Genomic DNA, 26,590 nt, shown 5'->3' with positions numbered 1-26,590 from the left:
ATACATTTGAATTATGAACCCAAGAAAGTAAACAGAATATGATTCTAAAATACTGTCTTTCTAGCAAGTAGAATATAAAAGATACATGTCTTAAATGACAAATATAAAGAAAAATAGCAATTATTCCATTAAGTTACGTATTTCACTATATACTCGTTCTCGTCTGTAGGCTATGGCCTAGAAGCACGTAGTTTGGCATCACTTACAGCAAAAATGAAACATTCTGTTTCTTCTTTTTATTAGACAGGCTATAATTATCTCAGGTGTTTTCTTTCACAGACTAAATCACTGCTGTTTCACTCAGTTTCTGCTGTGACTTTTGAAGATTAGACAGGAAGATTCTAACTACCTTCTCTGCTTTATTTTTAAGGCAAGAAATACATATGTGTCTTCTACTTTAGCCAGCTTGGCTACAACAGAAGTGTTTGGCCACCGACACCACAAAGTGCCAAGAAAAAAAATAGTTTAAACTGCATTTTCAAGCACAGTCGGAGAAGAACTCGACATGTTGTGGTAACGTGACAAGTCAATGTCAATGAAAGGCTCCAAAACAGAAATTCCCTGTCAGCCTGAAGCAAAATACTAACTCCAGCCACTGCTGTCCCTTTGCGCTATTTTCCCTTCGTCATAATTTTGGCTAAGAAAAGTCTATAGCAGATACAACGGCAAGTACAATGTGGGCATTGCACTTGGTACTTTTTGATTGCAAAAAGGAAAAAGGAAAAATGGGAAAAAAAGAAGAAAGGAAGAATGGGAAAAAAGGAAAAGGATTTGCTAGCTTCTGTCCTCCCAAGAATGACAAGGGCCTGTCAAACTCAAATAGATAACCTGAGGAATACTGGGTGTCTCTTCTTCTGGTTAAGAAACCGGCAGATCAGGTTAGTGAATTCAGGTGTCTGTTCAGGCACCTCACTCTGCCATGCAGAACAGCATTTAGAAGACCGGTGTTACTGATCTGTCCTATAACATCTGTAGTTTAGGAGTTCCAAGGCTGAAATTCATTAACCTTGGTGCTGTTTGCTTGCCTGTTTTTTCAGGGTGAATCTTGCCCTTTTAATTCAGCTCGTTATTGTGCAATGTAAAGCCTGTCAATTTGGGTTAGGACAATACATTTTACAGAAAGGGGAAAATTCTGCTAATGTTATCTTTCAGGAAGTCATTCCTTTTTAGTATCTGCTGGCAGCAGCACCTCCCAGTGACAGGAAAGGCTTTTGTCACTCTATTCCATTTGCACAACTACCTGTGGAGAACCGAAATCTGTGATATCATGAAATAAAGAAATTCCACCACCACCACCCCCTTTTTTTAATGCCTACTGCCGTGGAATCTTTTTTTTTTATTTCTACATTTCCAGAGTCTCGCACACTACCAAACACTGCTTCCGAACGAGGAGCCTGGCTGACTGAATAGGAGGTGGTACACTCTCTGCTGGGTTTCATAGATACCACTGATCACTGATCTGCTTGGTCTTTTGATACCTTAAGACGGCAAAAATATGAACCCTCTCAAACTCAATTTGTAGATTTAGAAAGCAGGCATTTATGGCGGTGCCGGGTGCACAGGGGATCACTCCACCTGGTGTGCGCACTGAGTTGCTCTACTACAGGGGTTATATGCAATCAAAATTTACATATTCATTACATTTCCCAGGAAATTATTATCATATTCATCCTATTCTTGGAACTTATTAATATATGCAAATGTCCTTAATGCATGCACATTCATGTTCACTGGTGGTCTTCCAGGGTTCTCTGGTGGTCATCGATAGTCTCCCTCACTGTGTCCGCTGGTTGAACTCAGTCTCCAGGCATGCTCAGTTCATTTTTGGCTTGGTTACACAATTCTTACTGATACTAAATTAGCATATTCTAGCACATCTTCCTTATTTATTCTACTCAAGAATACAGTGTCTCCAGACTCCCTTCTATCTAACCACATTTAGCAAATTCTAAGACTATCTATTCATAAAGTATTCCCAGTATTTCAAACTTAGCTATGTTGCTCCAATTAGAAGGGATCATATGTTCTTTTTGAAGTCGGCATCAGGTACCACTTGTGCATGCATGTAACTATAATATGCTAAGAAATCTGCATTTTATCAGCTCATATTTTATTGTCTGGGAATGCTTCTATACCTTTTATATTATTCACCTCATCGTGGGATGCTATTCCATTCTGGACAACTGTCACGCTTACCAAAGTGTATCAGATGACTCATATCACTGACTGCGTAAAAGCTTAACTTTGCTATTTTGTCGGTTTATGGGAAAACATACAACTCCAGTTAAAACTCAGGCTATGACACCATGTCAGTTAGGGAACGTATTTGTTTCCATTGAATACAACTGCCAGGAAAAACACATAACATTGACTGATTTGAAATTACGACAGAATTACATTAAGTCTTCAACTGAAATAATTATTGGTAGGACATTCAATTCTGCATTCGTGTGTAGCTATAGGAAGATATTTGGGAATCAGACAAGAAATTCATGCTTATATTTTGTTTTCACGTTTCAGTCATGAATCTGTTAGTATTTGAATGTACCATTTTATGTGGTTTGCTTCAGTGGCACTCAATATAGCTGTTGATAGGTACACTTCATTTGTCCTCCCTATAAGTAGCAGCTTTTGAAGTACAGGAAATGTTAATTGTGTACATCCATCCATCACATTTTGACATGTAAATGGAACACTGGAAAATTCATGTTTATGCTACTGATTTGATTTGCTGTCCCATAAATACTTTAACATTTATTATTTTGCTGAACTGGACATCTTCCCATGATTGTTCTAGTAAGCGTGTTCCATTGCATACGCGGCTCAAAGCAAATTGATCAAAAATCTGAATTATTTGCTTCATATAGTTATCCAAGCTGAAAAGTGACGGTAAAGACAGACTACTTGTCTGTCATTTTTACTGTGCTCTATCCTGACTTACTGATGGACCCCTGATCTGAACTTACAGTTAAAATACTGTGTTCACATGACTAGGAGTCTCACCTGAAAAGCAGTTCCATTGCTGCTTTTCTTCATCTATTTCAGAATTCTACAATACACGGACCTGCCAATAGCTTAACCTTAAGGTCCGCTGCCTCCCTGCCCCTGCCCAGACCAGCACTCGTTCCACAGGTGTCTGCTCCATGCCAAGAGGATGAGAACAAGTTCCAGCATGAAGATGCAGCGCATGAGCTCATTCAGCAACTACTACAGCACACCTCCTTGAATCCTTGAATCTTCTCAGTCTCGGTTCTCTAAGGAGTGGACACAGAGCACAAGGGCAACCTTCAGTCACACTATTTGGCTTGTAATAACTTTTGCTTTGGCAGGTATTTTTGGGACTACGCGATTCTGCTCATGTCACATAACGAACAATGTGTTCTCCTGGTGCAAATGTGTGGTTTAGCTACCTCTGCAGTTGCTTTTTTGGAATTACTTAAACGTGCTATCTATATATTTTGCTCTGTGGTGGTGACATCTGAAGATATTCTGTAAAGCGCATTAATTTAATTCCTCTAATAGAGCACCTTCTTTGCTTTGTTGGTATTCTTGTCTCTTGGGACAGCAAAGACAATACCACTTTAGCAATTATAGGACTGCTATGTATTTACTCGTGTCTTCTGTTACAACGCACAGGTACGCCAATATCTATAGCGCATGAAACATTATCTGTGTACCACAGGAACAACGCTTTCCTCCAAATATGGCTGCTATACTCATAGCTACGCTCTGGATCACATCTTTGGATTCACAGCTCCTGTCACGCTCATTCTCTGCTGACGGACATGATTCTCTTTCCCTCTATATTTTAATGAATTTGCCAAAGGACTCTCTTTGCCCATTACCCTCCAAGTTCAATGCGATCAGCACAACATGGTGAACTATGCTAGCAAATTCACTGCCACACACTCCCAGGCTGGTACAGCAGAACTCTTGCACCCTCTGTGCTATGTATCAGACACTTCTATGCAGCCTTTTGAGACCAAATCATGTTAACTTTAAATGGAGTCTGAACTTTATCCTATTACCCTGAAATTAAACCTTCTTTAAACACTTTTACCCTCAAAAAATACTGTCTTGCTTTATTTGGCACAACTCTGGATTGTGAATCTGAAAACCATTTGCAGTTTGCTTTGTTAAGGGGTTGGCTGGCATTGCTGAGATACTTTATGTAGCTACAGATGAAATTCTGAGTAGATCTCAGCAAATGAGAAAGATAAAGCCAATACATGTAAACTGAGCATTGACCCTGGGCCTGCACGTCTTCCCAGGTCTGCGAAACCTTAATGCAAAGTTTTCAAGTCAGAAAAAACAGAGAAACATGCAGGCAATAATAAAAGCTAAAGTGGGAAAAATATAAGCTGGAAAATATCTGGAACAGACAATATCAACCCATGAAGACTTTGGTAAGAGAATCACATGGAAAACGTATCTGACAACATGACAACATTCTTCTGCTTCTAGAGTTTTACAAATCACAACTGTGGAGGTCAAACCAGCCATATGCTGACAAAGCAACAGACATATAAGGCAACAGATCCCTCTGTAATGCCAGTAAATATTTCAAGACAACAGCATTCTATGCCCTGCAGCAGCGCTGAGACGTTGATATCACAAACCAAGCTGTCCTTGTGAGAGTTTTCATTAAAAGGAAGTTCCAAAAACTTGTAAAACTTATATAGTTCACACTCTCTATAAATAAGTAATGGCTCCTAGAAGGGGCAAGACGTCCCAGAAACCGTTGCTGCTATGCCACCAGATAATGGCAACTGGACCGAACTGCCGTGGTGTTTTGGGGAACGCCCTGCGGGGGCTCTCCCGAGGCTTCTGCACTTCTGAAGCACTACAACGGGGCCGCTGCAGGAGACCCCGCAGACACAGCTCGGGCCCGGAGCCGAACCCCGCCCGGCGGGTCCTCGGCCGGGCCCACCCCGGCGGGGAGCCGCAGCCGCCGCACACCGGCAGGCCAGGGCGCGGCCCAGCAGGCGGCGGGCTCCCAGCCGCCTCAGCACCTCGTTGAGGCGAGGCTGAAGCCAGCTCCCGGGGTACCCCGACAGCTGCCGACGCGCCGCCTGGAGGCGGGAGAGGGGCGGAGCGGGTCGCGACAGCCCGGAGCACCACGGCCACCTCGCGGCCGCCCGCGCAGCGCCGACACGGCGGGGGAAAGGGAGCGAGGAAGGGACGAGGCGGAGCTCTCGCCGCTTCCGGCGCCTCCGGGGAGCGCTTCCGGCGCGCCGCGTTCCGCGGGGCGGCCGCTCGTGTTCGCTTCGTGCCGTGGAAATCGGCCTCCTCCCGCGCGTGGGGCGGGTTGCTAGGCGACGCCGGAGCGAGCCTGCGCGGGAAGGGTGGCCGTTGGGCGGCCGTTAGTGCGGGCCGGCGCGGCAGTGAGGGGTGCGGAGCGGAGGCGGGCTGCGATGCGGGCTGGGGCTGCCGGGCGCCCCGCCGCGGCCTGAGGGTGCGAGGCCGACCCCGAGCGCCATGGCTCTCGCCGGCAGGGCGGCGGTGTGGTGGGCCCGGCTGCGGAGCCCCCGGCCCGCTGCCGCCCAGCGCCGCCTCCCGGCCCGGCTGCCCGCGGATCCTCTTGCCTGCCCGCGGCCGTACAGCTCCCGCGGCGAGGTGAGACCGCGGGGATGCCCCGCAGCGGCGGGGTGCGGGGGGGCGGCCCGGTGCTGGCCTGCAGCGGGTCCCTGAAGGCGGCGCGCCTGTGCGCCTTCCCGGCAGCCCTCGCCGCTTCAGGGGCGCCTGCGGCCCCTTGGCAGTAGGAGGACTTGCAGTCCCAAGCCGAGGCATGCTTCAGGGGACACGGCAAATAATGCTGCTTAATGCTGTGCATTGATGCTGGCAAAGAACTCGGGGCTGGCTTTCTGTGCCTGGCCCAGAGCTGCCACGCGTAGCCTGTGCAAGAGAGATGAGCTTTGTGCGTCTAAAATCGGCAAGCAGAGGTTTTCAGTGAAGTGTTACTGGCTGCTATTGGGGGTCTCCTGGTTCCTGGTGCTGAAAGCTTTGAAAGCAAAGAAGCCACCTTTCTTCATAATGTATTACTTGAAACAGACAGGAATATCACAAAGAGTTTTTTAGTGTCAGACCTTTCTGTGTGTTAGCCAAGGAAGTCAGACTGGTTTTCTGCAATTTTTTGATTTAGCCAAGATAAACGTTACCTATAGCTTCTTTTTGCACAAAGTCTGCTTGCTTCTTATGATAAGGTCACTGCTACCTGAGCTCATAGGTAATGTTGCTGTATTCTTATCGTGCTTGTGAATAACCATGTCCTTAACGGTCCCCTGAATCCAGTTTTCTTAAGGATTAAGTTTAGTCGTTTAACAAACTTGAAACTGTTTTTTTTAAGTTTTCCAACTCCATTTTGTAGGCATGTTATGCATATGCATAAGAACATAGTACCTTTCACAGCACTTTGCAGCATACTTATTTATTACTCTGAATAATCAGTATGTATGTACGACTAAAATGAAGTGCTAGCATTTTAAACACTGATGACAATTTAAGTTTTTGTATCTCTGTTCAACCTATACCTCTTCTAGAGAAAATTTAAATCTTTTTAAACGGCAGGTCATTGTATGTAGAGACCGTAGCCATGGTTTGTGAAAATAAATTTCTCTTTTTCAGGAAAAATTAGACATGTCAGCATATCCTGTTGAAAACATTAGAAACTTCAGTATTATAGCTCACGTAGATCATGGCAAAAGTACATTAGCAGACAGACTGTTGGAAATTACAGGTGAGTGTTCTCATTTTATACTACCTTTTCTTGACGTGTACCATGATGCGTAAATTTATGTAGCTTTGATTGTTACTGCAATTTCTAATATCTTTGCTATTCTAGTGCCAGGTTGCTTGAGATTTTAGGCTGCCAGTTGTGTAGTTTTACAGATGTGTATATGATGGACTTAGTGGTTGAGGTCTTTCTACAAGTAGGGGTAAGGAAGCATGTAATTCACTCAAGGAAGCCCGTATTTTAGAAAGAGGCTGAAAAGGAATATGCTTCCTTGTTCAAGATGCTCCTGTCATTTCTGACCAATCGTCCATTAGACCAGTACACAGCAAGTTTATGATGTCTACTGCAGTGTTTGGGGACTGTCATGACTGGGAATTCTGGACAGAGTGGTTTTCAAAAGTGTTGAAACAGAGGAACTTCAGCTGCTTGTACTTAGATGAAAGTAATGATTTGTCCTGTTGTGAGCAAACCATAAACAACTGCCTTTCATGATGGTGAAGCTCACTGGTACTGAAGCTGATATGATGCTGCATAGTAAGTTTCAAAAATGTACAGCCCTATGTGGATTTAGATTTAGTGTGTAGAATAACTGCTAGTAATTAAGTGTAACTTCTGTAGATTCTCAGCTGCTATATAGACATGCTTCTTCCTTCATTTAAGTGTTGGTGAAGTTGTATTACTTTCATCTTCAGATGTTTTTATTTTGTCCTCATCGGAGTGCTTCTCGGACTTCAGTGTTTTTATTTGTGTGTTGTTGAGGATAAGGAAAACTACCCCCCTTTAACAGCGAAAGTGAGAAGCAAGTGCTAAGGGATCTCCATAGCTATAAGTGACTCTGAAACTGTGTGTTCCTTGGAAGAGAGAAACAGAGGTTGCCTTAGAGGGTTCTCTAAGGTAAGCTGTAAAGCAATTGCTGTACCTTCCAAGAGGAGTCTAATTTCAGAGCAGAGCTTAAATTAGCTACTCAGAAATACCCTTTGGATGGGTCTTGCTTTTCTCATTTAAGGCATGAGCAAAACAAAACCTGGGACAGAAGCTTTGATCAAAGTTATTCTTCATGATTACCTCCTGTGTGTCTCTACGGGCAATTTTACCTGATGCCTGTGGTAGAATGGAGTTTTGAATTCAGGTCCATCAAGTGCTATGATGATGCAATTGAGATTGGCACTGTTGGAGCCATGGGCCATGGAGCTGCTCTCCAGTGATAGGAGGTGGAATTTCTTTAAACATCAGAATTATTTAGCACGCAATGGAATTTTTGCTACTCCTTAGTCTCTAATTTAGACTTGCATGATGGTTTGTATTGTGCTTATTTAGGAAAGTATTTTATATAACTACACGTGTAAAAATTTATTTAACAAATGTTAAGGGTTGAAACATAATTTTATTTCTAAAGGAAAATCTAAGTTTAGCTTAATCAGATAGAAAAGCTTCATTTGCAGCTGCAAGTTCCATGTTCTCCTGGCTAATGGCATTTTCATGAATCATTTATTTTGAGAGCTAATGTACTAAATGAGGTAATAAAACTCTTTTGTTCTTTTTTATCTTAGGAACAATTGCTAAAACTCACCGTAATAAACAAGTGCTGGATAAACTGCAAGTGGAACGCGAAAGAGGAATTACAGTTAAAGCACAATCTGCATCTCTCTTTCACAGTCATGAAGGAGTAAACTACCTCTTAAATCTTATTGACACGCCAGTAAGTTAAGTATAAATAGTGTTTAAATCACACAAAACTAAATGTCTTTATATTGAAAAGTACGATATTTCTGGCAGTTTGTGTTTATTAAATTTCCTTTTTTTGTAAGAATTATGTTTTGGATGAACATATACAAATGAGAGCATCATAATATAGAAATCTTTGCAAAGGACTCTAGAAATACCTGAAACTGTAAATACTTATTTTTTTCCACAGGGCCACGTAGATTTCAGCTATGAAGTGTCACGGTCATTGTCTGCCTGTCAAGGTGTCATACTTGTAGTGGATGCAAATGAGGTGGAGTTCTTAATTCTTGTTTTCTGCTTAGAATTTCAGCAATTTCTTTAAGCTAGAAAGATTAGGGCGGGGTGTTTAAATTTTTCCATGGGTGTGTTTGTCCCTGGTCTATCTCCATAAAAGTATTATGTTGTAGAAGAAGAGTAATGGGAGTTTTAAAAAAATCTGAAGACAAATACTTGTGTGTTGCTAGAATACTGCAGTTCCGTGACATAGAAATAAAAGCACAGGATTAGCGAAGAATCAGATCTTATTTTGTATAGAGAATGAACTTTGCAAATGGCAGTCTGTACCACTTTTAGCTGTTGTACTAATACCCATTTGAATACCTTTAGTTTCATGTTGGAAAGCTTGGGGGTTTGTTCAACCAACCACACTGTTAGTTACAACTAATTGCTGTTGTGGTTTTGATTGTCAATAATACAAACCAATACTGGCAACATTAAAGCTAAAGGACACTGTAAGCTGAATATGAATAAACTTATTTTGGAAACATGAGAAGTTTTATATCCTCTAGATTAGTAGGCTATTGACTGATCTTTCAGGAGAAGCAGGAGAGTGAGGGAGTAAAATGTTTGTAAGGTGATACTCTCAGAACTTTACAAAGCCTATAATAGGATGGGAGTGAAATAAGAGATCTTAGTTGTACTTTTATTTGTACAGTGCTAGGAACATTTTGAAGAATCTGTTAACAGACTAGAATATGAGGATTTTGGGAACATGATTTTAAACATGGACACGTTCTCATCAAATATTTTTATAATCATTTTCTCTGTGGCATATTTATGATGGGATTGTACACGGCTCAAATGAATGCTACTTTTTTCCTGTCAATGATTACGAACACTTGTTACTTCCTAGCTTGGTGGGCAAGTGGACTTCTTAAGTAAGCTTCTGTAATAAATATGTTTTCTAAATGTGCTGATGTTTTTATATTTAACATTTTTATATATTTAAAATATCATATTTAAATATTAGGTGATTATTTGGTATTCTGTATTTGCCTTTTAGCTAGAATACTCAAAACCTCAACTTTTTCATTATAATTGCTAATGTGTCTCCTGCCGGCCTGAATTCTGGAGGCATTTTTAAAAGTTTAGGTCTTGCATACTTCTTTTATTTTTAATCATTTTTTTGCTTCTTTATGTTGCCTAAAAATTTAGGCCCATATATCTATAGCGAACATCCCCATATAAGAAATTTTCCACTTGAACTGTTGTAAACAAAGGGGAAGACAAGAAGCTTCTCTTTTTGCCTCTTCTCCTCCCACCCCCTTTGGACTCTCTGTCTGATTGTCACAATAAGCTTTATAATCTCATTCAGTAGTATCTCTCTCTCTCTCTTTTTGTTTTTTTCTTGTCTGGTACTTGGATCTGGAAGGTAATCTTCCTTTTTACCCTAATCAGAGCTGTTCTTTTGCCATCTGTTTCAAAGAAAAGTGAGGTACAAACCTTATAATTTGTTTTCTTTTTTGAAAAGAACTGTAAGGTAAGTTGAAGGTATGTTCCTGCCCTCTGGAGTAACTACAGTCTTATTACCATGATAGACATACCTTTGTCATAGTCCATTTGTGAATAGTTTGTTGTGGGCGAAGAATCTGCTTTTTGACTTACCTGTTATGATCTTAGTTATTCAGAAATAAATAACATATGCACAAAGTACCTGTTTTTGTATAATGAATGCATAATACTGGGTTATCTAAAAGTAATTGCATGTATGTGGTCACACATACAGCATTATTAGTTTGTCTACTTATATTCAGATTATGAGAAATGATACTTAGGAAAGTTGTTTTATTTCTCAGAAATGTGTAAAATCAATAACTTATTGTCAATCCCCCAAATGAAGCAGTGGATAGAATAGCAAAGTAATATTATATTGCATAGTATGACTTAAAAAAAAACAAACAGGAAGATTCCATGTTAAACTTTTTTTTAAAATGCTTTTTTCTAGGGTATTCAGGCTCAGACAGTGGCAAACTTCTATCTTGCTTTTGAAGCACAGCTTGCAATAATTCCTGTCATAAATAAGGTAATAAAGGTTTTACAGTTTCATATTAAATAGTCGGGTTATTTAAATGTATAGAAGATTCATAAAAGATGTATCCTCAAATAGAAAAATATAGTGAAAAAATAGCTGGAATATAATAAGAACTTTGTGGTTTACTCATAAATATATAAAGGTTCCTTCACTTGGTTTTTGGAAACTACAGTGCTGGATCATATGGCAGATGTGATTGCCTGTATATTTAGCAGTTTGTTGTTTTTCAGATTGATTTGAAGAATGCAGACCCTGAAAGAGTTGAAAAACAAATTGAGAAGCTGTTTGATATCCCTATAGATGAATGTGTAAGGGTAAGACCTCTTGAAGTTTTAGAACATGGCTGATTGTATATCTGTATCTGCTTTGTACCTAATGAAAGACATGTATGTGTAGTAAATCACCAGGGTGTCATCTGTCTTTGTCTGCATAAATGACTTACTTTAAAGATTGTCTCTTGGAAAACAAGAGTGGAGAACATACTTCTCAGTTAAAAATTTTAGTATGTCTTCATGAATGGCATCAGATAGATTTTAAATTATTTCTCACTGTGGGTCCGTAAATTGTTTTCACTTTCATTGTGACAACAATTGCCATTCGGGAGAGAAAAAAAAAGATGTTACAGAATGATTTATAATAAGCATTTCGTAGTAAGAGAGTTATAAAGGGTGCTTCAGAGTGCTTTTATGGGTAGGGTTATCTGTGGGCACCAAAACTGTCTAAGCAGATGTGACGCTGCTTAATAGGTACTGAATGAATGTAAGGCATGTCTTAAAACTGTTGTGGTACTTGTTTTAGATCTCTGCTAAACAAGGAACAAATGTTGAAAAAGTTCTTCAAAAGGTCATTGAGAAGATTCCACCGTAAGTTCTGTATTTAGTTGTGAAACCTTGTAAGGTTAATTAGGAAACCATGAGTTGCATTTGTACAGTATAAGGGCACTAGTTTTGCACTTAAATATAAATCTGATTTAAAGTTAATACTTTATAAAGAGATGTGAGACAAATCTAATATCAGAGCTGGTTGTCAGTTTCAAATTGCAAATCAGAAAAAAAAGACACTTCAGATTTGAGATGCCTTTTAAAAAATGAATGTGTGAATGTCAGCAGAGAAGAATTCTTTATTTTGAAGAAGTGGGAGAGGAAAATGAATTCAGTGTGATATCAAAGATGAGAGGTGAGCTAATAAAGGTGATACCTCTATGAATGTTTATGCAGCTTCCATGAAACTCAGTGTTTGAGGAGCTATGTGTGTTGTTTCTCCTTTTGAACATCGCGTTGTGTTTAGAGTGTGTAGAGTTTAGAGCTCTGCTATGTTTCGAGTTTCATATCCTGAACCCAACCTTTAAAATAGACCTTTATCTAGGAACTTGATGACAAAGCTGTTGAATTACAGTTCAGTTTCAATCAGCATATTGCTTTTCGATCGTTTTTTCCTACTGTTAGCTAATAATGGTAGTTCTCCTATTAGTTAACGTTGTACTTCTCATATTAGTTAATGTTGTAGCCCTCATATTAGTTAATAATTATAGGTAAAAGAAACCACAATGAAAATCCAAGATTAAGTTTCTTTGAAAGGTGGCAAAAACAAAATATCAGTAGATTTTTTTTAAAGAAAACCAACAACTTAGCTGTTGGAATTCAGCTGTTGAATTTTTGTTTCCCTGTAATATCATATTTTAAGCTTCAGTTTCACCTGTTGTGAAATGGGTATGATGAATATGCATTTGGTTTTGTTCTATTTATACTGCGATTGCACATGGGTGGAAGAAAATGTAAAGATTTGCTGCATAATAGTAAAACACTGAAATGATGTCTGGTGTGTGTTTATTGAAAATTACTCAGTAGTTTTATCTATTTTAATCTGGAAGTTTTTGGTGTGGGGGTGCTTGCTGATTTGATATGGAATGAAAAACACACTGCTTAATATATTGTTCTAAATTTTGTGTGACAGACCCCACTGTAACACTTCTGATCCATTGAAAGCCTTAGTATTTGACTCCACCTTTGACCACTACCGAGGCGTCATAGCTAACATTGCACTTTTTGGTGGGGAGGTTCAGAAAGGGCATAAAATTGTGTCTGCACACACAAAGAAAAGATATGAAGTGAATGAGGTTGGAATCCTGACTCCAAATGAGCAGCCGACGCATAAACTGTAAGTAAAAATTTCTTTCAATGGAACAAATCACAAATTGGTATAAGATACAAAATCCTGCATTTCTGTTTCATTTTTGCTTTGAGTGTTAAAGGCCGAGAGATGTCTGGGGTGTTTGTTTTTGTCTTTGGTGGTGGGTTTTTTAATGATTATTAATTTAATGCTCAGTGTTGGTGGTATTTCATTTTGGGCATGCTAAGGCAGAAGCTTTTGTGACTGCTTTTTGGGCACTGCTAGGGGGAGGAAGCCATTCTGTCATCTGTAGTACATGGAACATCCGGACAGCTAGCTTTTTTTAAGACTAGCATTTGATATTCTTATTCAGCTGTCCAATTTATTTCTAGGAGCTACCTTGTTTGAGAGTGGAAGGGAATGGGGCTTCATCTTAGTTATTGCTGCAGCGTATTTTGAGGGTGGAAAACTTAAAATCCATGAATGCAACAGCTTCCAGAAACTGGCTCCTCATGGCAGCAGTGGGAAGAAAATCAGGTACTTAGAATTAGTGGAGAAGCTTTATCAGCTTGCATCCAAGTGTGTGTTAATGACTTTCTTGGGAGATTCTCAGTGAGACTATGTTACTGTGTGTGGAGGGTCGAACCCAGCTAGCAAGTAAGCACCCAGCCAGCCACTTGCTCGCTACCCCAGCCCTAGTGGGGTGGGGAGAGAATTAGAAGAGCAAAAGTGAGAAGAGACTCATGGGTCTCTTGGACATAAAGACAGTTAAATAAGTGAAGAAGAAAAGTGGCGGGGCGGGGGCAAGTGATGCAAAGACAATCGGTTACTCACCACCTCCTGCTAGCAGACCGACCACTACCAGACAAGCTAGCGTACAAGCAACGGCCACCTTGGAAAGACTATGCTCCTTGTTTTGTATTGCTGAGTATGATGTTCTATGGCCTGGAATATCCCTTTGGTCATTTCCGGTCTGCTGCCCTGGCTGTGTCGCCTCCCAACCTCTTGCCCTAGCCTGTTTGTCTGGGTGACAAAGTGAAAAACAGAGGAAGCCTTCCTGCTGTGCAAGCACTATCCAGCAATAGCTAAAACACTGGTGTGTCGTCAACACCATTTTATTCACAAATCCAAATCACACCACCATATGGGGCTGTTACGAAGAAAGTTAACTGTCCCAGCCAAAACTAGTACATTGATATTTTTTATCACTATGGGTTCTTCTCTTGAACAGCATTAAGTGCTGATGGAAGGCATTTGCCTTTTGTTGTTTGTGCCACTTAGTATGTGAAACCTGCTGTGGTGGCAGCTGGGTTCTGTTTCATAGATCCTTGAGAATTTCCTTCTAGCTCCAGCTTTCAAACTGGGAGTAGCACAGAATTCAAAATCCAGAACTATAAATGTACTGTTTAACTGTAACAGAAATAGAGCTAATTGAGTCAACAGACAGTTTGTCCCATGAGATAAAGTTTACAGCTCAGAGGAGAAACAACTTAAATTTGCCTTTTGGACTGTGTATGGACTTTTAGAGGGGTGATTTATTTGAATTTCTGTCTGGGCTAAGGCAAGTGGGGAAAATAGCAGAAATACTGATAATGCCAAGAAGCATGTCCATATAATGCCAATTTTATTTAGATATGCTGGACAGGTGGGCTACCTGATTGCTGGAATGAAAGAAGTAACAGAAGCCCAAATAGGAGACACGCTGTTTTGGTATAAGCAGCCAGTGGAGCCTTTGCCTGGCTTTAAGTCAGTGAAGCCAATGGTTTTTGCAGGTGAGGGGTAAACTGATATAAAGTGGAATTACTTTTTTCCCCAGTAACAAGATTAAGAGAGCTGTTAGAGCTTCTAAAATAACATATGTATATATTAAGAGTTGTGAGGATTAGAATTTTAACAAAGTTAAGCTAGAGGGGCACATCATTTTTATACCTTTGTGTAATTTTCAACAAGCAAGATTCATAATAGTTACAGACTGGTTTTAGATTAATATAAGACTAACATATTTTTAGCCACAATTACTGCTTCTAAGAAGGGTTGAGACTTCAAAAAATGAAGACCATTTATTGGAATTCTTCATCTTGATAACCAGGTTTCCATAATTATTGTGAAATCTTTTTTTCTTTTAAAGCTTAGCAACTGTTTAATTTTTGTTAAATATGGTAATATTAACCAAAGCTAATATTCAGAATTATTCTGCAAAATATTTGACTTTTTAAGCTTGAATAGTTCTGTTGAGCTGTAGCCACCAGCTTCAGTAACTACCGCAAATGCTGTGGAAGATGGCTTTAGGAAGTAGTACATTCTGTAAATCACTTTCTAGACTTGTGTTGGAAAGTCACTTGAACTGTCTCATGGAGATTATGCTGTCTGTCAATGAATGTAGAAAAGTGTAATCCTGTAAAATTTTTTTGTGTGCATTTGTGTTGCTTCTTGGTGTATAGCAATCTACATTTTCTGAACACATTGTGATGTGAAAAGTGGTACAGTAGAACCTATTTCAGGCAGTAATTACACAGACAGCTGCTTTTTATTAGTTTCAAAAAATTATAGAAACATTCACAACTTTGACATGGCAAATTTTTTTTTGCCGTTCACTCTTACCTTTGAAGGAACATCTCAGTGAAGTTTGTCTGCTTATTCATTTATGCTTAAGCTGTATGTTCACGCTGCAGTCCTGCAAAACAATGCTTGTACTAAGTTGTGCACCTTCCACAACTCTGAAGGATGAGTACAGTATCCTTACCATTATGGTTTAAATGTTAAGTACTGTTTTTATGAGGTAGTCTAAAACTCCATTACATTTTAATTAATTTTGGAGGAAAAAACTTCCTTGTATTGTTTTTCACATTTTAAAAAAGTTGGAACAGAAAGTAAGCTATTTCTGATTTCATTACTGTGTTCACTGTAAAAGGCATATTTGAAAGCTAAGCTAGATAGTTTTATCACGTCACTTCTGTCTAATATGTTTTGACAGGAATGTATCCTGTAGATCAAACAGAATATAATAATCTCAAAAGTGCTTTGGAAAGGCTAACATTGAACGACTCCAGTGTAACTGTTCATCGTGACAGTAGCCTTGCCTTAGGAGCTGGATGGAGGTGAGGCTTTTATACTGCTTTCATTTTGGAACTGTTTGTAAATTGAGAATGCAGGCTTAAGTCAACTGCAGGTTGAAAGAAAATGAATTCAAGATTAGGCAGTTTAATTCAAATTAATGGTAGGTAAAGACCAAAAGCATTTGATTTTCTGACATTCCATATTTGTGCAGAGTACGCAATTTGTTATGATTGATAGTTTTTGTTCTCAAAGACTCACACTATTCAACTGTAGGATCATTTGGTCTTTTGGAGATTGTTTGCTGTGCCTGATATTGCCGGACTAGGAGTGTGAACAAGCTGGAGGGGAAAAAAGCCCACTGTGAAATTCCAGGGGATATACAAATACTTTTAGCAACAGGGTATTTTTTTTCCAGGTTGGGTTTCCTTGGTCTTTTACATATGGAAGTTTTTAATCAACGTTTGGAGCAAGAGTATAACATGTCTGTTATTTTAACTGCACCTACAGTTCCTTATAAAGCTATTCTTTCCTCAGCAAAGTTGATAAAGGTATGTTATTTATTACAGCTTTATGTAAGTAGCTTAAAAGCTTCCTATAATAAAACATCTGCACTTGTTTTTTTAACGTAGACTAGTACTTTATTTTATGGTAAACCTTAGAAACACCAATATTTAATGTAAACTTTTTTTAATGGAATTTTTTTAAAGAATGTTAGCTTTCCTTTCCCCTTCCACTTGAAGCACTCTCTTTTTATGTCTTACACCTGTCCTTGAAAATGAAAATGGGAATAAAGGGACACATTCATATTCTTTTCAGTGCATACTGACTGGACTGAGTTTAAAGCAGGTGAAATAATCTCCTGGGCTTTATCATTCAGAAAACATTAACATTTTTAGGAATAGCTTGTAACGCTACTGTAGATGGGCAGGGGCTAGTGAAGGCAAGTGAGTTTTTGATCACAGCAAAACAGGCATGTGCAAACTTCTTTGAACTGGGTGCAAAGGAAATTACTGTGAGTTTAGGGAGAGAGTTGGAGTTAAGAGCACCTGCTGACAGAGGAGGCTTTAAATAGTTTGGCTCCTTGTTATCCAACCTGTTCCTCTAAAGATTGCAGAAAATTCCAAACAGCTGTACTTGCAAAGTATAAGGCATAGACCCTTTTTTCCCTCCAGTTATTTTGGTTTCTTGCTTAGGCAGTGTAGCAGCTGTGAATGAAATAGTTGACACCTTTAGTGCGTAAGTGATTCTGGATTGCTGATGTGGGACAATTTTTTCAAACAGGGCTGGAAGCTGCGTCATTGTTCAGGAACACTGCCTCATCAGTGGAAAGCGATATAATCGCTTGCTTTGGTGCATGGCGGGGGGGGTTGCACGTACACGATGAGAAACATGACCTTCCTTTTACTCTTACTTCAGAAGGATAACTCCAGCGCCTATCAGGATGTTGGATTAAAAAAAAAAAAGGTCATGAAAGTATTTGTAACGGAATAAAGGATGTAATTTCTAAGGCCACTTCAGCCTGTAAGGGAGCCAGAACCCGAAATTCTACTTAGAGAAGAATGGCCCCATCACCAAACTCCAGAATACTTGCAGCAGGTCTTTTGTTGAAGATGCACCTTATACCTTACAAGATCAGGGTGGAGGAAGGTGGTGGAAGAAGGAATATCCATGCTCTACAGGCAAGAGAGAGAAATGAAAAGATAGACAGAAAGGCTTTTGGATTTCTATGGATAACTCTGGGTTGTAGTCCTAGTTCTAAGCATTTCTTCCCTTTAAAATTCACTAGATAAAATTCTTTTAAAAAATATTTTCCTAGTGAAAAGTAATTCCTATTAGCTTTCTATATAATAATGTTTAAAGGTGTGCTGATCGGGGACTTCTATATGTGATGTAGAAACCTCTTCCAAAAATTGTACTTGGTATGAATTTGGGTTGCGTAATTCACAAGCATTTCCAAGCAATTGAAACATTTTTTAGCATTTTTTTTCAATGCTATATTTGTTTCCTTTTCTATTCAGTCTTAATTGTTCATAAAATTGCAGTATCTGTTTTGTTTGTTTGTTTGTTTTCAGGAGTATGGTAAAGCAGAGGTCACTATTATCAACCCTGCTCAGTTTCCTGATAAACTTTCAGTATCTGAATATTTGGAGCCAACTGTTCTTGGTACTATTGTAACACCTCATGAATATATTGGGAAAATAATTGCTTTGTGTCAGGTTGGTATATAGTTTTAGTTTTGCCATTTGCATTTTTAAACTCTTCATATACTTAAAGTGAAGATACTAGATACTATTGGAGAGTATCTTTGACAGTAATTATTACATATTTTTCAAATAAAATATTTTAAACTTTTTACGTGTAAAATTTACTTCTGAACCACAAAATCCTTATACTGAAAGTTAGTAAAGAAGCTCAGTGGCAATAAGTACCTGGTCAAGCATCCTGTACTAGACAAATTTGTAGCTACTTGGTTTTCCTGAAAGGATGGAATCTGCAGCAGGAAAACAAGATCTATTGTTTTTTACACTTATATTCATGGAAATACAACTTCTGTTAACCCGTAATGAGGCTTCATGTGTTTTCAGTACTTCACTGGAGTACATATATGATAGTGATGGCCAAACACATTTCCCCAAGTGTATCTGAAATAGTTTTAACGAAAAATGTTTTAACTGCCTTGTATATTGTCTTTTTTCTTCACAATATTTTTTCAGCTTTTAACATTTCAAAATACATAATACAAAAGAATACAGTACTTGTAAGTCAGTACAGTGAAGTGTAAGATCTATTAAAAAGAATTCCTAAAATAACTTTAAGAACGCCCTTCTGGCAGGAAAGACAATGAGCCTGTGAATCCTACTGTGTAATACTCCAATGTATGTGAAAAGCTAATTTCCGTGGGATTTTATGGCCAAATAATTCTACATTTAAAAGGCAGCAGTAAGCAGAAGCTATTAAGGATTTCGGAAATTCAGCTTTTAGAGAGGATAGACTTGATTCATTCAACCAGTTAAGTTACAGCCACTTCATTTATTATGGTGCTGCAGTTTGTTCTGGGACTTTAGCAGACTACCAATAAAAAAGCTGCTTTGGGGCTGGAAGTGTGGAAGACTGGATAGCTGCTTATTTTAATTTGCTTTGTATTTATTTGTAGAAAACTTCTGTCAAGGGGAACTGAAACAATTTTTATTTGTCTAGGATCATAGGGCAGTCCAGAAGGATATGTTGTACATTGATGAACACAGGGTTATGCTAAAATACCTCTTTCCACTGAATGAAATTGTGGTGGATTTTTATGATGCTCTTAAGTCTCTGTCTTCTGGTTATGCAAGGTAACTACCTCCTCTGTTCCCCCTTCCCCACCCTTGACCCTGAATGACAAAAGATCCAAGATGACATGGAAGGGCACAAGTGAAGAATATTCTTTTATGATGGTGCTGCAAACTGAGTCTTACTTGACCTTTAATTAATTAGATTCAATGTGAAAGCAGATGGAAATACATCTGAAAAACACTAAAAGTGCATCAGTACCTAATAATCATTTCCTTTGGTGATGCGTGTATTTTTCAAGTGTGACTTAGAGTGGCACTTGCTCATCTAGATGAGTAAGATCTAGATGGTTCTTACTTGTCTGACATGACAGGGGGCATTTTCTACCAAAAAATCACTGAAAATGTACTTCCTACTGTATTGTCTATTGGTGGAAAAGGGACAATAACCAAATATTGATTCTTTAAAGCTAGTAAAAGCACTCCACAAACCATATTTAAAACAAACAACACTTACTTTACTTACATGCTTTATTATGGGAATAGAGTCAGTCGTCTGTATTTTGAAACAAAATGTCTGGTGTGGGTAGATTCTATAAATTCAAAGGCTAGAACAATCCTCGGTTGTTTGTGAAGAGCCTCTGTGAGTTTAATGGAAAGTGTTTCATGGCAGATGGGCTTATGCCACAGGAGACTCAACAGTTCTTAACAAACTTGGTATGTAGACATGTTGTCAGTAAGATATATTACATTTTGACAGCAACTGGTATACCTAATTACATTATTCATTTTATAAGCATAAAAATGACTTTTAATGAAGGACTGAATTCCGTTTGAGTTTGTGTTTTCTTAAATATGCCTTATAAAGGTAAGGTAAGATGTGTTTTGCCTTGGTTTGTGTATATTTGAAGCATAAGCAAAAGTGGTGGGGCAAGGAGGACAGGTAGAAGAAACAAGGGGATGGAGATTTTGAATTTTCTCAGGATCTAGCTGTCCAACTAGATAAAAACCCATCGGTTTATCAATAAGCTACCTCATTAGCAGAATTATGCTGGGTTTCCTTTGATACAGGTGTGATTTTTATTTCCTAATTGACTACCTAATGTTGCTAGTGTATTTCATGCCCTTAGTAATCATACTTCTGTTATATGAATCTTCACACAACTATGGTTTATCTAAGCCAATTAAGGTGGAAGTACTTTCAAATACTCTCTAAGGATATTTTCCCCTCTGCTCTGATATTTCATATCTGACCAGTTTAGTGGTATTGGCATTCTCCACATTTATATTTACATACAAGACAGGTATATATACACACACACTATATAGATACAGTTACAACATACCTATATCTCTGCATATCCTCCATTTTAAGAATTTTTGCAAACTGGCACACAGACAGCAAAGGCCCATACCTACCAAAGGAGAAATATGGTTGGAAATGAAGAGGAAAACTCTGTTGTCAGAGAGAATGATAATAGGGGTCATGTAAAAACTGTCAAATGAGAGGATGAAAAGAGAACAATCCAGCGTTACTGTTTGATTTGTGTGACATCAAGGATATTTACTGTTCAGAAGGTGTGTTGAAGGGTCCTGTTGCCTGGAGCTTTAAGGAACTAATAGCTGATAGAAAAGAAGTGTTTGAATGAACTCTTGAAGGGAGTGCAGTAAGAATGTAGATTTTTGGTTGATTTACCTTGCTCAGTAGCTGGAAGACAGGATGATATCTTCTGCTGCCTTGGAGATAGAGATTTATCTGCAGTAAATTTCTAGTCCACCCTTGCATAAGGGAGAAGTACTTAAAACTGTGCTCCTACTTTAATAGAAAGTTTGAGTGTTTTATTGAGAAATGTGTCTAAAACTTAAAATTTATGGAACAAAGAATGCAGAATATAATTTTTACAAAATCATCACTAACTTTTAAATGGCTTTCGTTTAGTTTTGATTATGAAGATGCAGGATACCAGACAGCAGACCTTATCAAAATGGATATTCTTCTAAATGGAAATCCAGTTGAAGAACTGGCAACGATCATACACAAGTAGGTTCTCTATTCCAAAGAAATAAGACTTCCTGTTAATGTACAATGAAAACATAGTTGTCATATATTAGTAATAAATATATATGTATGAAAACAGCGTTGAGGATTTCACCACATCATGACTTTTGGAGATGATCCGACAAAGAGGCATTTAAGTGCTAGATATGATATTTTTGTGGTAATGTAGGGCAGGGAAGAGAAGGAAATACAAAATGCCGATCTTTGAAGGGGCTGGAAAAATTAACTACAGATGAGTCTGAGATGCCAGATGATTTGTTTATGGCGCTTATTATTTACTACTGAAAAAAAAAATGATGTTATGCTCACAGAAATTCCTGTGCTATAGAAATTTGTTGTTATCTTGTCTCCAGCCAGAGTACCAGGAGAATGCAAATGTTTACTCTGTATAATTACCTCAGAATTTTTTCCTGAAATGATTCAGTTTCTGTAAGTTTCTAGGAATTACTGGTTTGCTGATGAGAATAATGCCTTCCTGTTTCCAGCCGCACCCCTTGCTTTCTTCTCAAAAAGTCTTTATAAGGCTCCCTGCTCTAACATCAGCATCTGTTTCCAGTAATTCTGAGATCAAATTTTGGGTTGGGGTTTTTTTTTTGATTGGGTGAGGGTTTTGCTTTTTTTGTTTGTTTGGTTTCTTCTTAAAATGCTAACTTGTAGTTGCTCAAAACTTGTACATTTTCATATTTTACATAACGGCAATCCTGAAATCCTTGGAATTTCTTAAATTCAGAAGGTCAACGTAGGAAAATGAAACCCTTACTTTTTTCAGAAAGATTATAGGGCTGGAGTGGAATAACTCTCTCGTATACGCTTGCTACTTAATGTGTTTTTCACAAATAAGCAGTGTTTAGCGATCTACCTGCACCTCTTGCAATGTTGGCCACTCCATTTTGCACCTTTTCAAAGTAAAAAGTTAGTTATTCCTTTAACATGTGTTTCTTGATCAGTTTTAGCTTGCACCCCTGAACTGTTTCACTAACTAAAACTAATGATAGCCTTTCTTTTAGCTTTGGATTACAAATAATTTTTTTCACTTGTAGACAGCATTCATTGTGCTCCTGCTTCAGTTGTCCTCAGAGTCCTCTCACTGTAACTAGACTATATCTGTCTATATAAAAAGAATTATGCTGAATTACATTTACAGAGAATTACTGAGCTTACTGTAAGCTCAGTATTAAGCTAGCCATTATTATTTGTCCTAATTTTACAAATAAATATCTGTATCTTCTAAAACTGTTACTGCTTAATGAACATTCCTTAAGTACTTCATGCTTAAACTGTTTGCTTTATACAGGTACCAGGGAGTCACTTATTGCTACATGAAAACTTAAAACATTTTCAGCTGTACGCTGCTAAAAAATGTTAACTATATATGGATGTTTTCGAAGGAAGAGACCCATTTCTTTTCAATGGCTTATGAAAGCATCCGTTTAATAGCTTCTTTAGACCTTTTGTCATTTTCTCTTTCCAAAATAAGAAGCATATGCAGATGCTGAGTATAGTTGGGTAATTTTTATTAGCAGATGACAAAAGTACGTTAAAATGTGGGGTTTTTTTGGTTTTTTTTTCTTATTAGGTAAAACCTGATGTTTTAGTAATATTTATGTGATCTGTAGATCTTTTGGGCCTACAATCAATGAAAATAGTCCTTGACCTTTTAGTTTAAAATTCTTTTTGAAGCTGTGACAGTATTCAAAATGGCTTCAGTGTGATAGATAATCAGGGTGTTTATAATAAATATTTTAAATTTATTTGAATAACTTCTGTTAATACAATCTTATCTGTATGTAACAGGTGACATGCAGACCACTGATTAGATGTAAAATTATGATCTGATCAGCTTATATTTTGAGTTAAAAAGAGGAAAGCCTTTACTAAAATCCTTTTATCAAACAGTTCAGTCTACGGATATATTTTTGGATTTGTGTTACTCTTTCTGAAAACACTGGTGACTTTCTTTTTCAGTGATAAGGCATATGCTACTGGTAAATTCCTGTGTGAACGTTTAAAAGATGTTATACCTAGACAGTTGTTTGAAATAGCCATCCAGGCTGCTATTGGCAAGAAAATAATTGCAAGAGAAACGTAAGTGATGCCCTTCTGTTTCCTTCCCTGCTTCCCCCCGCTGTATTTTAAGCTACTTAAAATATGGGCTTTTAATGTCCTACCTAAATAATTTTATACATTATGGTACTTGGATTTTACTGTAAAGTCATATTTTTCTTGTATGTGCTACTGGACCTCTTGGGGTCCAAAACATTTGAGCTGTGACTCTGACTAAGGACTTTGTATAAATTTAATTGAAAAAATGTATTTTTTATTTTTAATTACTTGTGGTCAGCATTGCATGTAGTGGGTAGAGTGTAATTTGCAACCCCTGTGTACCCACTTCCTCTTTGGCAGTGGAAAAAGTTTCTTACTACTGAAAAAAATTAGCTAGTTGTGGAATAGTTTAACCTCTGGTGGAATCAGCAAAAAAAAAACCCCTGAACTGTGCTATTCAAAGGAAATATGTTGCAAGCTGAACACACAACTATTTCTTAGGAGCACTAACTTCTTTCAGAGCAAACTGTTTCCTTGATGTTGTGTTTCTTGTTGTGTTTTTGCTGTTGCCATTTAAATAAGACTTTAATTGTGGTAAAAGAATTAAAGGTAGGGGTCGAAGCAGAGGTGCTCTAAGAATTTGTGTGTACGTATCTATATACACACATATGTAATATTTACTGTGAATCACAGGAATCCTAGATGAAAAGGCAAAATTGTAATTTTTATGTACATATTATATACCCTAAGGGATAGCTTTAGAATTGAGAAATGTGAATTAAGTTTTCTGTGTAGAACTTTGTCTTCTGTATACAAAACATGGAAATGTCACGATGCCAATGTATCGTATAAAACCAGTAGAAAAATGCTTAGCATTTTGACAACTCAGAATTTAGCTTCACATATAGGAAATGTTCTAATGTGTCAAAGTACATGTTATTTTATTTTACAGGCTGAAAGCATACAGAAAAAATGTTGTGGCAAAATGTGTAGGTATTTTTCCATTTTTTGATGTTTCTGATGTGTGTAAACTTAAGAGTCTTGCTAATGTGATAGGCCTATCTTTTCCTAGAAACCCAGCAAAGACACGTTCTGCTTGTGCTCTTAAGTGTCAGTGGAATATTAACAGATACCTCTGAGCTTTTACTTTAAAATTCAACTGATGTAACCTCTAGTTCGCTGCTTGCAGTAGGAGTGGATCAGAAGGAGTAATGGCTTTTTCAAAATCACATGCTCAGAGTGAACTTGAGTGTGTCTGTTCACTCCTGTCTCCTCACGGTTTTCTAACTTGTAGATATTCAGTAAATATACGTGTGTGTAAACACACATATGTGTGACTTCACATATTTCTTAAATTGTTTTTTCCAGGTGATTTAAGAAACTATAAAAGTGCTTCTTTAGAGACTGATTGTGGTTAGGCTTTTATTTGGGTTTTCAGTAATGCATCATGACAAGTCCTTAAATATCCAGTAGTGGACCATCAACAAGACTGGACAAAGCTATAGGAAAAACATGATGCCTCTTACTTGTCTTTAGCTCTCTGAAGCGAACATGTTGGGGAAAAATTCAACAGGTGTCTCTTACCAGCTAGGTACATTCATGGGATAGTGTTTGTTCCACATTGTATATAAGGGTTCAATTAACTTATCTAGACATAAGCACCTAGTGCTAGTCAGGCTGCCCAGTGTATCTGAGCTGGCATCCTGCTGCTGTTCCAAGGGGGTGCAGATGTTTCATAGGTTGTGTCTAATGTCAGCCATATTTATGTGAATGTGTATGTTTAGGTAACTGAATTCAACCCTCAATGAAAATGCATAGGTGCTCCCTTGTTCTTTTTTAACTAGTGGCCTTTTGGGATAACTTTTTGGAGTATAAAATAATCTTTTGTCATAATATAACTAGCCTTTCTATTTTTAAGCCCTTGATGAGGAAAAAACCCAAAACTTCTTTCCTGTGAGGGTGCCAGAGCGGTGGCACAGGCTGCCCAGGGAGGGTGTGGAGTCTCCTTCCCTGGAGACATTCAAAACCCACCTGGATGCGTTCCTGTGCCCCCTGCTCTAGGTGTGCCTGCTCAAGCAGGGGGGTTTGGACAAGGTGATCTCCAGAGGTCCCTTTCAACCCCTACCATTCTGTGATTCTGTGAGTTTAGTGTTGCTGGAATATACTGTAGTTGCATTTAAACCTACTAAAACACCTTTCCTTTTTATAGTATGGTGGAGACATTACAAGAAGAATGAAGCTTCTAAAAAGGCAGGCAGAAGGGAAGAAGTTGATGAGAAAAATTGGCAACGTGGAAGTACCAAGAGATGCCTTTATACATGTTTTAAAGAGACAAACTGACAAATAGAGATCAGTGACATGCAACTGATTATTCTCTCAACTTTTTGTAGACAGTGGCATGATGAGCTAGTATATAATTTATCACTGCGAGAGGGAACATACTTGACTTTAAATGGTGTAAATTAAATATATGTGGGAACAGAAATTGAAAGGACTGTGTACTTAAAATGTACAGATACTTGTAGATTATTACAAAATTAAAGTTATTTGACTTAACTGAAACTAGAAGTTTTAATTGTATTGTTTTTCATTGCATTTCATTTTTTTCATACTTCTAACACTTAAAATTTAACATAACTTTTATTTTTGCATTGCAAATCTATGAGAGAACAGGAACAATGTGGCAAAAAGTTTATAAAAATAATTGAAAGGTACGTACAGACAAACTTCTGGAGTTTCTGTTTTGTTTTTTTTTTAAAAAAGTTTGAACTGTTGACACAAAAATGCCAAGCTACTTCCTGTTTTACTTCCTGAAGTTGCTGTTGTCAGGAAATCACGATGATGTTGGGAAATCACATCAGGAAAACCTAATAATGACTTTTTTTAATGTACCACACTATTTATTTTAAGCTTGTTAAAAGAGTGTCAGTTTACCATGAATCCAGCCTACCTATGCTAATCTCCAAAGAAATTGTAAATCTTAATATATTAAAACACAAGCTATGTAACTACTCCACCAATAAGACCAATTCAGGCCCTAAAGAATTCCTTTGCTAGAACATGACTTAGGGCACTTGTGATGTTTTACATATATCGTTCACATACTATAGGTTGTCAGTTCTCACTTGAAAGCTGCAGTTAAGTGTGCTTAATGTAAGTTGTTGCTTTTGGAATCGTAAACAAAGCAATCATTAACACAGGGTAATGACCATGCTGTGTTCACACCTCCATGGCCACCTCCAAAAGCTTTTAAGCAGCTTTCATTTTTTTAGATCTTTAGGGAC

The 26,590-nt window shown here is 38.1% G+C and overlaps 1 protein-coding gene across 2 annotated transcripts; it reads left to right on the top strand.

Annotated features, from left to right (window-relative positions):
• Positions 1–5,339: 5,339 nt before the first annotated feature.
• GUF1 (GTP binding elongation factor GUF1) lies at positions 5,340–25,868 on the top strand. Of its 2 annotated transcripts, XM_075091571.1 has the most exons (18): positions 5,340–5,616; positions 6,625–6,736; positions 8,284–8,432; positions 8,649–8,729; positions 10,683–10,760; positions 11,000–11,083; positions 11,568–11,632; positions 12,723–12,926; positions 13,371–13,415; positions 14,511–14,650; positions 15,853–15,976; positions 16,351–16,483; positions 18,008–18,151; positions 19,134–19,267; positions 21,144–21,245; positions 23,229–23,348; positions 24,259–24,295; positions 25,516–25,868. In XM_075091571.1, exons 1-18 carry the CDS (start codon positions 5,479–5,481, stop codon positions 25,651–25,653), a joined length of 2,028 nt encoding a protein of 675 aa, XP_074947672.1. In that variant the 5' UTR covers positions 5,340–5,478; the 3' UTR covers positions 25,654–25,868. The 2 variants fall into 2 exon arrangements, with proteins under 2 accessions (XP_074947672.1, XP_074947671.1); XM_075091570.1 differs by lacking the exon at positions 13,371–13,415.
• The last annotated feature ends 722 nt before the right edge of the window (positions 25,869–26,590 follow it).

Source organism: Phalacrocorax aristotelis, chromosome 4, assembly GCF_949628215.1.
Source record: "Phalacrocorax aristotelis chromosome 4, bGulAri2.1, whole genome shotgun sequence".
NCBI lineage: Eukaryota > Metazoa > Chordata > Aves > Suliformes > Phalacrocoracidae > Phalacrocorax > Phalacrocorax aristotelis.
The sequence above is the reverse complement of the archived record's forward strand: the minus strand, read 5'-3'. Positions and strand labels throughout refer to the sequence as shown.

What these genes read in the sequence shown, in the direction of transcription:
- GUF1 (XM_075091571.1), top strand. Translation starts at nt 5,479, where the DNA reads ATGGCTCTCGCCGGCAGGGCGGCGGTGTGGTGGGCCCGGCTGCGGAGC. An exon ending in AGCAGTGGGAAGAAAATCAG is followed by an intron (nt 13,416 to 14,510) that starts GTACTTAGAATT and finishes AATTTTATTTAG; the next exon opens with ATATGCTGGACAGGTGGGCT. An exon ending in GCCTTAGGAGCTGGATGGAG is followed by an intron (nt 15,977 to 16,350) that starts GTGAGGCTTTTA and finishes TTTTTTTTCCAG; the next exon opens with GTTGGGTTTCCTTGGTCTTT.